Genomic DNA, 15,117 nt, shown 5'->3' with positions numbered 1-15,117 from the left:
TGAATATTATGTGGAGAATCCATAGCTTGGAGATTAGAAAGTGTGGGATTTCTAAAAGTATTATCCAGTGGGCTGAGGAGGGGTTGTTGAAGTGGTTCGAACATTTAGAAAGGATGGAACGAAGTGGAATGACTTGGAGGGCATGTAAATCTGTAGTGGAAGGAAGACTAGGTAGGGGTCATCCTAGGAAAGGTTGGAGGGAGGGGGTAAAGGTGGTTTTGTGTGCAAGGGGCTTAGATTTCCAGCAACTGTGCATGAGCATGTTAGATAGGAGGGAGTGGAGGCAAATGGTTTTTATGACATTATGTGCTGTTGGAGTGTGAGTAATGTTTATGAAGGGATTCAGGAAAACTGGTTAGCTGAACTTGAGCTCTGGAGGTAGGAATACAGTGCCTGCACTCTGGAGGAGTGGAGATATGTTGCAGTTTTTAAACTAGTGTAGGTGCACCTCTGGCAAGGCACCAATGAAACGAATGATGATAAAGTGTTTCTTTTTTTACGGGTCGCCCTGCTTTGGTGGGAAACAGCCGATGTGTTAATACATAATAAAAAATAATTATATATTTAGAGCTTTTTAACTAAATGGGTGGGTAAAATGAGTTATGATTCACTTTATGAAAATAAAATACTGTAATGGTTTTCTTAATTTGTAATTTATTCAATAAATAAACTTACAATTATTTTCTTGATGGTTTTGTAATTATTAATTATCGGCCAAAGATATGCTGCCACTGTTTCCAAACCAAGTAAGATTCTCTGGTCTTAAGCACAAAAACAAAATGTTCTGTACATGGAATACTGTATAGAGGGAGAGAGCAGCAATACTAATTCTGTTACAGCATCTTTTCAAATATTCCCTACAATGACTTGCATCTAAATACACTACCTTAAAACACAAAATTAAATCTGTCATTTAGAATGATTTCCTATCTATGGGTAATGCTTATTGCAAATTACTTAAACTTTAAGCAACTTGCACATGTGCACGCCTCTTATAACAACTATATATAGAAATGTTAAAGCTAATAGTAGTAACATGCATCAGTTCCCCATATTCTAAGTCTTAGATTTTTATATCTTTGAATTAGGCTTCCTCTGACGGCAGCTGCCTTGATGCTGGTGCAGGGCTCTTTGTCAATGAAATAAGATGGGATTTCTGTGCTTTGCCCTTTCATAACCTGGTTGCCTCCCATTCCCCAGGCAGAGTACCCATGGCAATAATTTAGATTAAATAATACAAACCTCTAACCTGTGGAATCTGTTACAATACAGTATGAATCATACTTTATCATAAGCTAATTTGAACAACTTTCAGTGCATTTATACCAACATTAATTTTAATATAGTGTCCTACATTTTAATTTTAAATGTAGAGACTCAAAAATTTTTGATCATCAATAATCAAGTGATCTTGAGGAAATAAAGGCACAAAACGCATGTTCCATTAGAGAGAATGGATCAAAGTAGAATGACATGGAGAGCGTATAAATCTGTAGGGGAAGGAAGGCAGGGTAGGGGTTGTCTTTGAAAAGGTTGGAGGGAGGGGATAAAGGAGGTTTTGTGGGCGAGGGGCTTGGACTTTCAGCAAGCGTGCGTGAGCGTGTTAGGAGTGACTGGAGACGAATGGTATTTGAGACCTGGCGAGCTGTTGGAGTGTGAGCAGGGTAATATTTAGTGGAGGGATTCAGGGATTCAGGTGGCAACAACAAGTAAGAGGGAGGTGAAAGTGTATAAACTAAGGGAGGAGGAAGTTCGGGCGAGATATAAGCGACTATTGGCAGAAAGGTGGGCTAGTGCAAAGATGAGTAGTGGGGGGGTTGAAGAGGGTTGGAATAGTTTTAAAAATGCAGTATTAGAATGTGGGGCAGAAGCTTGTGGTTATAGGAGGGTGGGGGCAGGAGGAAAGAGGAGTGATTGGTGGAATGATGAAGTAAAGGGTGTGATAAAAGAGAAAAAGGTAGCGTACGAGAGGTTTTTACAAAGCAGAAGTGTTTTAAGAAGAGCAGAGTATATGGAGAGTAAAAGAAAGGTGAAGAGAGTGGTGAGAGAGTGCAAAAGGAGAGCAGATGAAAGAGTGGGAGAGGCACTGTCAAGAAATTTTAATGAAAATTAGAAAAAATTTTGGAGTGAGTTAAACAAGTTAAGAAAGCCTAGGGAAAGTATGGATTTGGCCGTTAAAAACAGAGTAGGGGAGTTAGTAGATGGGGAGAGGGAGGTATTAGGTAGATGGCGAGAATATTTTGAGGAACTTTTAAATGTTGAGGAAGAAAGGGAGGCGGTAATTTCATGCACTGGCCAGGGAGGTATACCATCTTTTAGGAGTGAAGAAGAGCAGAATGTAAGTGTGGTGGAGGTACGTGAGGCATTACGTAGAATGAAAAGGGGTAAAGCAGCTGGAACTGATGGGATCATGACAGAAATGTTAAAAGCAGGGGGGGATATAGTGTTGGAGTGGTTGGTACTTTTGTTTAATAAATGTATGAAAGAGGGGAAGGTACCTAGGGATTGGCAGAGAGCATGTATAGTCCCTTTATATAAAGGGAAAGGGGACAAAAGAGATTGTAAAAATTATAGAGGAATAAGTTTACTGAGTATACCAGGAAAAGTATACGGTAGGGTTATAATTGAAAGAATTAGAGGTAAGACAGAATGTAGAATTGCGGATGAGCAAGGAGGCTTCAGAGTGGGTAGGGGATGTGTAGATCAAGTGTTTACATTGAAGCATATATGTGAACAGTATTTAGATAAAGGTAGGGAAGTTTTTATTGCATTTATGGATTTAGAAAAGGCATATGATAGAGTGGATAGAGGAGCAATGTGGCAGATGTTGCAAGTTTATGGAATAGGTGGTAAGTTACTAAATGCTGTAAAGAGCTTTTATGAGGATAGTGAGGCTCAGGTTAGGGTGTGTAGAAGAGAGGGAGAATACTTCCCGGTAAAAGTAGGTCTTAGACAGGGATGTGTAATGTCACCATGGTTGTTTAATATATTTATAGATGGGGTTGTAAAAGAAGTAAATGCTAGGGTGTTCGGGAGAGGGGTGGGATTAAATTATGGGGAATCAATTTCAAAATGGGAATTGACACAGTTACTCTTTGCTGATGATACTGTGCTTATGGGAGATTCTAAAGAAAAATTGCAAAGGTTAGTGGATGAGTTTGAGAATGTGTGTAAAGGTAGAAAGTTGAAAGTGAACATAGAAAAGAGTAAGGTGATGAGGGTATCAAATGATTTAAATAAAGAAAAATTGGATATCAAATTGGGGAGGAGGAGTATGGAAGAAGTGAATGTTTTCAGATACTTGGGAGTTGACATGTCGGCGGATGGATTTATGAAGGATGAGGTTAATCATAGAATTGATGAGGGAAAAAAGGCGAGTGGTGCGTTGAGGTATATGTGGAGTCAAAAAACGTTATCTATGGAGGCAAAGAAGGGAATGTATGAAAGTATAGTAGTACCAAAACTCTTATATGGATGTGAAGCTTGGGTGGTAAATGCAGCAGCGAGGAGACGGTTGGAGGCAGTGGAGATGTCCTGTCTAAAGGCAATGTGTGGTGTAAATATTATGCAGAAAATTCGGAGTGTGGAAATTAGGAGAAGGTGTGGAGTTAATAAAAGCATTAGTCAGAGGGCAGAAGAGGGGTTGTTGAGGTGGTTTGGTCATTTAGAGAGAATGGATCAAAGTAGAATGACATGGAAAGCATATAAAGCTATAGGGGAAGGAAAGAGGGGTAGGGGTCGTCCTCGAAAGTGTTGGAAAGAGGGGGTAAAGGAGGTTTTGTGGGCGAGGGGCTTGGACTTCCAGCAAGCGTGCATGAGCGTGTTAGATAGGAGTGAATGGAGACAAATGATACTTGGGACCTGACGATCTGTTGGAGTGTGAGCAGGGTAATATTTAGTGAAGGGATTCAGGGAAACCGGTTATTTTCATATAGTCGGACTTGAGTCCTGGAAATGGGAAGTACAATGCCTGCACTTTAAAGGAGTGGTTTGGGATATTGGCAGTTTGGAGGGATATGTTGTGTATCTTTATACGTATATGCTTCTAAACTGTTGTATTCTGAGCACCTCTGCAAAAGCAGTGATAATGTGTGAGTGTGGTGAAAGTGTTGAATGATGATGAAAGTATTTTCTTTTTGGGGATTTTCTTTCTTTTTTGGGTCACCCTGCCTCGGTGGGAGACGACCGACTTGTTGAAAAAAAAAAAAAAAAATTCAGGGAAACCGGTTATTTTTATATAGCCGGACTTGAGTCCTGGAAATGGGAAGTACAATGCTTGCACTTTAACCCTTTGACTGTTTCAGGCCCCTCTCTGAAACTGTCATTCTATGTCGCTCAATTTTTGAAAAAAAAAAATTGTTTTTTCTTAAGAAATGATAGAGAATCTTTTCCCGATGGTAATGACACCAAAAGTTCGAATTTTGGTCGAAAACTCGTGGAATTATGCTCCCGCGAAGTTAGCGGTCTCGGCAACATATGCGTATCGGCGATTTCGCCGACTTTGAGCCCAATTTTCAGCCAGTTCCATTGTTCCAGTTGACCAAACTCGTAGCTATTTCTTTAGAACTCCATTTTATCTATCAGTTGAATACAAGAAATCTCCCATTTACTAATTTGGACTACCCAATATGGTCAGAAATTGGCAATTTGGCCAATTTCACGCAAAATAAAAAAGATGCCAATTTCAAAATAGGGTCCAGAATAAACAAGGTAGACATTCATGGCACTAAAATAACATATGCTCTGTTCATTAGTCACATCTCTAGGCCCCTCTTATATTATTATTGCTTTCTATTTTGATTTTTTATTCATACAAAAAAATACAAAATTTACTGTTATGCAGACGACTGCATTATTGTAAAAATGGTATAAATAATATCAGTACACTAGTGAAAGAATATTAGACTCCCCAGTTGACGTCTATTGGACGTGTGGTGTGATTTATTTACTCTTGAACATTGGTAAAAATCGAACATTTCCGCTACTTTGAGCTCAGTTTCAAGGTCGTTTTCATCGTAAAAGTAATGAAAATCATCTCTATTTCTGTAATATGTTTTCCATTTTATCACCTAAGACCATGAAAACGCGAATACAACGATAAATACTATACGAAAATACACCTCAAAGTCGGCGTTTTATTCCAAAAAAAAAACGATCAGTTTTTTTTTTCTCATTACGCAATGTGTGCTGCAGGATTTTTTTTATGTGGTGCACACTGACCACACAGACCCATTCTCTCACATGTGGGCCTACCAGCTTTCTCCCACTTGATTTGAAGCCGCTAGAATTATTGAGTATATATACGTCAGAAACATTGGCTCGTAAGACGTATTTATACGTCGAAAACAGTCAAAGGGTTAAAGGAGGGGTTTGGGATATTGGCAGTTTGGAGGGATATGTTGTGTATCTTTATACGTATATGCTTCTAAACTGTTGTGTTCTGGGCACCTCTGCAAAAGCGAAAGTATTTTCTTTTGGGGGATTTTTTTTTCTTTTTGGGTCACCCTGCCTCGGTGGGAGACGGCCAACTTGTTAAAAAAAAATATATATATATATATATAAAACAGAATAGCATATGTATTGGGACAAATGTGGCATTACTGGATTAGTGCAGCATTCTCTTCCAGTTCCTACAGTTACAGACTGCACGTTGTCAGGGATTCCCACAAAGCATTAAGAACTTTGCCAAGACTGTGATAATAATATAATTACAATCATTAAATGCTAAACCCACTAGGGTCATACAGTGCTGCATGTGTGATTATAGGTCTGGCTAATATATTAACACCATTTGAATACTAGTAACAGTTCAGAAACCAAACTAGTTGCTTAAGCTAGCTTTGATAGGCTCATTGTGAATAAGTTCATTTAGTCCCCTAACAAGTAAGGTTTTTCTGAATTCATATAAACAATATTTTGACTAAGGATGAAGAACTGCACGATATGCTGCCTAACAATCATGGGTATTATATTCATATATATTAAGTGTGGTGTATGCAAAAATAAAAACTAACCTTGAACTGAAATTTGTTATAAATATATGCACAAAAATAACAAATTTCCATAGTCATCACAGTTTTCAGGCTTTTTTTTATGGTGAGTATCACACTACTGCACCAGTGTCCAGCAGTAGTCAGCCATTAAACATTGTCAGGCTTCCCTGATATCTCTTCTCCACAATGGTTGTGTCTTGGTGAAATTGTTCATCATGGGGTTCTATATCACAGAAACTGCTGGAGCAAAACTAAGGTCAGATTTGAATTCTGCATTCCAAAATTAATTAGAAAAAGAGTTTTTAAACACTGAAACCACTGTTGGTCAATGTAATTATGTGAATGTATTCTCAACATGTAACCGAAATACATTTATTAAGAGAAATTCTTACAAACTATTACCAAATAAGCATAATTTTTGGATGGTCAGATAACATTATGCTACCAGGCTAATTGCAAAAGTCAGTTATTATGGCTAGAATTACAGGCCACAACATCAAACACAGTTTCTTAATATGAATCTTAGTCCTGGCTTTGTCTCTGTAGATGCCTTCCTTTCTTCTTACATTGTCAAGTGCTCCATACTTCAGAACACTCATGACTTGATCTGATCTTTATCTCGTCTTCTCTTTTCCTGTATTTTCTTTGCCATTCCTGTCTTCTGCCTAGATGGGTTGTGTCCCATTAGCTCTCCTGCAGTACCTTCCTTTTCTCTTGTTCTTAAGACTACCTTAACTATTCTACTACTATCTCTTCACTAAGTCTCCACCCCTCTGACCGTTTTTTTCACTACCACTGCTACTTACTTCTTGCCACCTCTAACTGTTCACTACTTTTTCTACTACTACACTACTACCACTTGAATGCTATTTCCTCCTCGTTACATTATTCCTATCTCCACCCCCCCCCCTCGTATGTATTCTGGCTCCCTTCCCTTCAAAATGTGTGATTAGTTAATGGTCCAAGTCAGACTGAAACATCATCTTAAAGTTTCAGTTTCCTATGTGCAAGTTATGTGTATTGTAACATAAACATCTCTTGCATTTTTTATATTTAAAAAAATGCCTCAAAACGTATAAAAGTATATTTTTTTGTTTATCACCCATTCAAGGGAGGTTTCTTGATGCTGATAAGAGGCTTTTAATCCAAGGAATTAAACCTGCCCTTGCCCTCCTTGGATCAAATTGGACTGCTTTCCATTTCCCCAGGCACTGTATGGGCCCAATGCATTTAGCACTCCTCTCTCCCACCACAATTGTAATAAAAATTTTAGGTTTACATCCTGAGATTGACACTGTAATACTGTTCTGTAAAAGATGACTAATAGTAAACAATCTCTAGTTGAATACTGTACCTTCGCAATTGTAAAAAAGACGACTAATACTTGCTCTAAAAATTCTTAAAGCAAAATACTGTATTGTATCCCATAACACAGTGGCCATCTTTTTTTATTATGCATCTTAATGCAATATAATTGGGATTTAAACAAGATTCTGACCTTAAATTTTTATACTGCATTTCTGCTCTGTTTTATCTTAGTTGTCAGGTTTAACCCTTTCAGGGTCCAGAGGCCAAATTTCAAAGTGTGCACCAGGGTCCAAGAATTTTCAAAAAATAATTTTGTTATTTTTTCTTATGAAATGGTAGAGAATCTTTTTCTGAAGGTAATAAAACAAAAACTACGAAATTTGATGGAAAACTGACGAAATTATGCTCTGCGAATTTTGCTGTGTCGGCGATATTAACGCATCAGCGATTTTGCCGACTTTGACTCCCATTTTAGGCCAATTATAGTATTCCAGTCAACCAAATTCTTAGCTATTTCACTAGTATTACTTCTATTCTATCGATTGAGCACAAGAAATCGCCAAGTCAACTGTTTCAACAACAAAATAAAGAAAGTGACCGGAAATTGGTAATTTGGCCAATTTAGCGCAAAGTTGAAAATATTCCAATTTCAAAATAGGGTCCAGAATAAACAATGCAGGCATTCCTGGCACTAAACTAACATTTCCTCTGTTCATTAGTTACATTTTTCAGGCTTTACAAATGAATTCCTTTTTTATTTTTTATTCACATAATGAATTTTTATTTAAACCAAAAAATAGATTTACTGTTATGCAATACTGTAATAATTGTATAAATAATATCACCACATTTGTGAATGTATATTAGACCCACCAGCTGTCATGTATTAGACTTGTGAGGTCATTGGTTTACTCTTGAACATTGGCAAAAATTTAATATTTCTGCTACTTTGAGCTCAGTTTCAAGCCATTTCCAGTACTAAAACCAATAAAATCATCTCTATTTCTGTAGTAAATCTTCCATTCTATCAAATGAGCCCAAGAAATTGCAAATACAACTATAAAAAACATATGAAAAACACTCCAAAGTCGCTGTTTTAATCGAAAATTACGGTCTGGTTTTTTTCCTCTCATTATGCAGTGTGCTGCAGGATTTGTTTTATGTGGTGCACACATACCACATAGATGTATTCTCTCATATCTAGGCCCAAATTTACTGCTCACAGCTTATGAAAGTGAGCTGAGCTCATGGTGTACATCTACGGTTTGGACCCTGAACGTAAAGCCATAGATCTATGGCACGGACCCTGAAAGGGTTAAAGCCTATCTGTAAAATGGTATAAAAAAAAAAAGGCCAGAGCTTGACCATGATATACCCTTGATACTCATGACAGGCTCTTGATCCAAGGAATTCACCCTCTTGGGTTGAACCATATTGCCTCCCAATCCTCAAGCTCTATAACCCATACAGGTTTAGTGTGCAGGATATGGATGCCCCTCAAAATATTTATTATTTTTCAACCAGCACTATCCCTAGATTTTTTATTTTTTGATAGTAAATATTAAGTGAAGAGTTATAAGCAGTAGGTCAGTAGACAGCAACCACATGCAAGATAACAGGTACATCTTGCTACTTACACTTAGGTCACACTACACAGGCATATAAACATATATGTATACACACCCATCTGAGTTTTCTTCTATTTTCTTAATAGTTCTTGTTTTTCCTTTCCTCTCCATGAGAAAGTGTAAACACATTCTTCCTCCATAAGCCATGCATGTCATAAAAGGTGACAGGAGCAAGGAGTTAGTAATCCCTTTCTCCTGTATAAATTGCTAAATGTAAAACCAAAAACTTTTGTTTCTTCTTTTTCGGGTCACCCTGCCTCATTGGGAGATGGCCGGTGTTAAAAAAAAAAAAAGCAAGGTGTCCATTACTGATTTATATATACTGGAAAGAAACTATCATTCCAAAGTACTAAATGAACTTTTAAAATATCAATGTATTCACAAGTCTTGTTTCACAGCTGTTATGTCACTTAACTGTATAAGCTGTTAATGAAGCTTAAGATAATACTTTCTACTGGCAAATAACAGGAACACTGCTTAAAGCTATTTAAACCTTAAATTTAACTTATGATCAGTTCTGAAACTTTCATATTAAAACCACTTGAATATAAATAGTAATATTATTTTTACATTAAAATATTCCACAAAAACTTTTCAGAAAGGGAGTCCTGTTAAAAGTTACAAACATCACAACAATATTAGTACATACTAAGTAACTAACTACAGAACTTCTGAAGGCTAATCATCACTTTCTTCAGATTAAACCTGACTGACTCTCATTCCTCATGCACTATAATTATTACAGGTTTAGCTCTTCCCCACAAATGTAACAGAAAGTACAATTAGTGCAAACCAATAATTATCTTATTATATTAACCGTTTGGGGGTTTCGGACGTACTAGTATGTCTTACGACCCAGGGTTTTTGATGTACTAGTACGCCTAAATTCTAGCGCCCTCAAATCTAGTGAGAGAAAGCTGGTAGGCCTACATATGAAAGAATGGGTCTATGTGGTCAGTGTGCGCAGTATAAAAAAAATCCTGCAGCACAGTGCGTAATGAGAAAAAAAAACTTTGACCGTGTTTTTTGATTAAAACAGCGAATTTGCACTGTATTTTCGTATGGTACTTATTGTTGTATTCTAGTTTTATTGGTCTCATTTTATAGAATGGAAGACATATTACAGAAATTGAGATGATATTGACTGGTTTTACATTGAAAAGTACCTTGAAATTGAGCTCAAAGCAGCAGAAATGTTTGATTTTTACCAAAGTTCAAAAGTAAACAAATCATGCCAAGCATCCAATACACATCAACTGGCGAGTCTAATATTCTCTCACAAGAGCGCTGATATTATTTATACCATTTCTACACTAATGCAGTAGTCTGCATAACAGTAAATCTTATTTTTTTTGTAAGAATAAAAATTCAAAGTGGAAAGCCAAAGAAATATAAGAGGGGCCTGGGGATGTGACTAACGAACAGAGAACTTGTTATTTTAGTGCCAAGGATGTCTTTTTTGTTTATTCTGGACCCTATTCGGAAATTAGCATCTTTTGAAATTTGTGTGAAATTGGCAAAATTGCTAAATTTTGACCACTTTATTGGATAGTTGAAAATCGGTAAATGGGTGGTTTCTTGTACTCATTCGATAGAAAAAATGGAGTTCTAGCGAAATAGTTATGATTTTTGTCGACAAGTACACTGGAATTGGCCGAAAATAGGGCTCAAAGTGGGCAAAATTGCAGATACGTAAACATCGTAAACATCATCGAGACCGCTAATTTCGCGAGAGCATAATTCCGTAAGTTTTCCATCAAATTTCATACTTTTGGTGTCATTATGATTGGGAAAAGATTCTCTATCTTTTCATAAGAAAAAATTATTTTATTTTTTTTTTTTTTTTTAAATTTTGCCGACCCTGAGAACAAGTCTCTGAGAGGACCTGTCGACCCCCAAAGGGTTAAGGGAAGCATTAATCCTGTAGAAGGTTTTACAGTACCAGGGAAAAGGGAGGCAATTAGTTTTGATCCAAAGAACAGCAAGGCTCTAATACCTCAGACACAATAAATTAAGAGTTTACCTTAACTGCTTAATTTTGTAAAGGTTAGTGCCACCAAAGGCAGGCAGTATCAATCTATATAAAAATTATATTCTCTGTTCCCTGGAAATAAAGATACTGAGTAAATGATGATGAATGTGCTCTTTCTGAATTCCTCACCTTTGGTAGTAAATACTCCCACAGCCAGATGTGTTAAAAAGAAATCCACTATATATACAGTAGTATCTGATACACATTTTGTGGATAAGATACTAGTTATAGAGGGTTGCTGGTCTTATCGAAGTTACACTGCATCAGCAATCAATTATAGACCTTTAAGTACAGTAAAACAAAACCATGTACTGCAGAGTACATCCATAATTCACAAAATATTTTACACACCAGGGAATTTTTAAAGATTAAATTATGCAGATATTCATGTTTGTAATAGCAGTGCTCCACAACTTATAGTAGACTAACTATTAGTTAGGCTGTTGCTAGTATCATAATTTTAAAATTCTGAACTAGTGCAGGAAAAACTGTAGCTTTTGAAATATATTGTATAACCTAACCTAATCTACAGCTTTGAACATAATATTATACATTAAGTACAACATTGAATGTTTTAAATCATTAACATTAAAGTTTAATGATTAACCTCTCTAATTTGCTGGCAAGATAAGTGCATATGATGATTAATGAACACTGCAGTAATAAATTCTGATGTCTACACCTCAAAACACTTACTGACACCAGTGTTGCAAAGTTGAATACAAGCAGGAATGACATTGCATCCTCACACCAATTCAGTGAGAAGTTATTACTGAACATAAATAGTTAACTTTGCTAGTTCATAACACATTAATTCACTCAACATTTAAGTTGAAGATCTAAAAAAAAATATTTAAAAAAATGCATGTACACCATAATAATTACAAAATTAGGTGGCATGTATTATACATACAATCTGAAGAGAGCATTTCAGGCAGACAAAAACTAGAACTTAACACTATTTAACATTGTACAATTAATCTTAATTGAAGACTAAGTTTAATTAGGTTGTCTGAAGATAAATTTATTAAATGTAATGATTATCTTAAGTAATTAAACTGTATTAAAACAGCAATGTTAATATGACAAGATATAGTACAGCAATAAACAAATATTGAGAATTTTGGTTACAATAATTACTGAAAATGAAAGGGGGAGGGGGGGGGGAACATTAGTGATGATAGTTATTATTATTATAATCAAAAAGAAAGTGATGATAGTAAGTGCATAAGTGTGAATGCTGATTGGAATCTGAAGAAACAGGTTGCATTAGATATATGTATATGACATTTATATGCAATCTAAGTAAATTTTCATCAAAGAGAATTCAGACTTGGGAGATTAGGAGGTATGGATTTGCCAAAAGTATTATTCAGAGGGCTGAGGAGGAGAGGCTGTTGATCTGTTTTGGACACTGAGAGAAGAAAAATAGGAGGGTGTATAAATCTAGGGTGGAGTGAAGGAGGGATAGGGGTCATCCTAGGAATAGCTGGAGGGAGGGATTAAAAGGAAGTTTTGAGTGCTCTAGGGACTTGTACATCCAGCAGGCTTATGTGAGTGTTTGATAGGAGCAAGTGGAGGCAAGGTAGTGTGAGCAAGGTAACATTTATGAGGGGATTCAGGGAAACCAGATAGTCAGACTCGAGTCTTGGAGGTGGGAAGTATAGTGCCTGCACTCTGAAGGAGGGGTGGGGATATCTGCAGTTTTGAACTGTAGTATTGGCATGCCTCTGGCAAGACAGTGAAAATGTTCATTTTTTGGGTCACTGGTGTGTTAAAAAAAAATCTCTAACTTGGGCATGGAAATTTAGGTTTAAGTTTATAGTTAATATCACTTGGTTTAGTTAATATAATATCTTTGGTCTCAGCAAATTTACTTAAACCCAGTATGTATTTGAGTGTGCTTTCTAGGTCTTTCTTATATCTTGTATCTTTAGTTTGGAATTCTTTATTAGCTTGGTAAGCACTGATATATATATTTTTTGCTAGTTCTTTGGGTACTGATTCCAATCTATATTTTTTTCTTTTTGTCAGTGGATCTGAGGATGCAGTTCATTAGCCATGGGGTATTAAATCTTTTAGTTGTGACCTATAATTTTCCAAGTGTACAGTGTTTATGATAGTTATTCACAGATGCCTCAGTGAGCCTGAATGATAATTTGATGTTGGTGACTGGGAAGGTGAACTAATGATCAGCTGTACTGTCTGTAATGGAGTGAGTGATGATGAAAGTCTCTTTCTTTCAGGTCACCCTGCCTCGGTGGGAAACAACCAATGTGTTAAAAAAAAATGCCTACTTGTATAGGATCTATTATATTTGTTCAGATGGGGTTAAGTGAAAATGCAGTTGTTTCAGTAATTCCCATAGGTTGATTATGGATGGCATTAATAAACAGTTATGCATGATGTTTAGGAAACTAGCTACTTGCTAACTGTAGGAGGTTGATATTAAAGTCTAAGTAACTAATACAAAATAATTTCACTCGAACTAAATATTTGACGAAACACTTGACAACCTTAAAATCCAGCAAAAATTAGAGCATTGTTCATTCACTATTTGAAATTGTAATCATACTTGATCATGTAAGATTAATACAGCTTCAACCTAATATTGTAATGAAAGAAATAGAAAAAGCTTCATGGTTGTATCAGAGCTTCCAAATAAATTACAATCCAGTATCATCTGTGTAGTCTGGCTTTGGCATAGGATTTGATCGCAGAAGATGAGTCAAAAGACTGAAAGAAAAAACAAAGACAAAACATAAATAGGTATATTCTGAAAACTCATCAGTATTATATGAAAAGCAAAATTATCTTACGTACATTTCATGCTATAACTAACATGTACATCTTTGCAAGGAGAAAAATTGCACAGAATTCAAAGTTACATTTTGCACTATAGTACTATAAACACTAGCAAGGGAACAGTCAAATGAGCCATAGGGATAGTAAGAAACATCTCCTTAACAATGAATATAGCTTTGATCTTAGAGTAATAAACAGCTAATCACAAATAATATAGGTAATTACACACAAAGGCAATTATATTGTCTGCTTTAATATTATTATTATTATCAAATTAAATGCTAAACTTGTGTATATTTATAATAAAAAGAAGGAAACCCAGATGATTACTAACCAATACAAATATATAAAAAAGAACACCAAGTAGTATGCAAGACCAATGACAGCATCTCGCATGTGGTTCTTCAATTGGCCCATGCGGTGAATCTCTGTTGGATCATAAACTCCAAAATTTCCAGCTGGGACCTTCATGTACCTAAACAGGAAAATGCATAAGCTCGAGAGCAAACAACATAAAATGCAATTATTGCATTATTATATTCATGGAAGGTGCTAAACCAGTAAGGGTAATACAGCGCTGCACGGCAGAAGAAAAAGGTAATGGCAGGAGGGGGAGAGGCACAGGAGTGAGGGAAGAACATCAACTGAAAGGATAGTGGTTACATATGATGAGGCATACCAGTGGCAGCTAGAGAATTAATGTTTGCAGCAGTTAGGACCACTTGATAAGAGGGTATGCAGTTACCGGTATTACATAATCCTTGATTTTTATTTTTTTTTTAAATTATACTTCTGATAAGCTAATGTTTTCATAAAAAAATGGATAACAATCCTAATATTTTCAGCATCAGTCACCAACTATCAAAACTAAGCATTAAACACCACGGTTAAAAAATCTGTCAGGAAGTTATATTTTTTTATTTATTATCACACCGGCCGATTCCCACCAAGGCAGGGTGGCCCGAAAAAGAAAAACTTTCACCATCATTCACTCCATCACTGTCTTGCCAGAAGGGTGCTTTACACTACAGTTTTTAAACTGCAACATTAACACCCCTCCTTCAGAGTGCAGGCACTGTACTTCCCATCTCCAGAACTCAAGTCCGGCCTGCCGGTTTCCCTGAATCCCTTCATAAATGTTACTTTGCTCACACTCCAACAGCACGTCAAGTATTAAAAACCATTTGTCTCCATTCACTCCTATCAAACACGCTCACGCATGCCTGCTGGAAGTCCAAGCCCCTCGCACACAAAACCTCCTTTACCCCCTCCCTCCAACCCTTCCTAGGCCGACCCCTACCCCGCCTTCCTTCCACTACAGACTGATACACTCTTGAAGTCATTCTGTTTC

General features: G+C 36.5%; 1 protein-coding gene across 1 annotated transcript in view; it reads right to left on the bottom strand.

The window, feature by feature from the left end:
- Nucleotides 1-634: 634 nt before the first annotated feature.
- cnir (cornichon-like protein) overlaps nt 635-15,117 on the bottom strand; it is a 37,365-nt gene continuing 22,882 nt past the window's right edge. Inside the window, exons 4-5 of the mRNA XM_070099640.1 lie at nt 14,101-14,241; nt 635-13,697 (exon numbers count right to left, since the gene is read on the bottom strand). Coding sequence (XP_069955741.1) covers nt 13,628-13,697; nt 14,101-14,241 — 211 coding nt within the window. The 3' untranslated portion in view covers nt 635-13,627. The remainder of the gene's footprint in view (nt 13,698-14,100; nt 14,242-15,117) is intronic.

This window comes from Cherax quadricarinatus, chromosome 68 (genome assembly GCF_038502225.1).
Source record: "Cherax quadricarinatus isolate ZL_2023a chromosome 68, ASM3850222v1, whole genome shotgun sequence".
NCBI lineage: Eukaryota > Metazoa > Arthropoda > Malacostraca > Decapoda > Parastacidae > Cherax > Cherax quadricarinatus.
The sequence above is the reverse complement of the archived record's forward strand: the minus strand, read 5'-3'. Positions and strand labels throughout refer to the sequence as shown.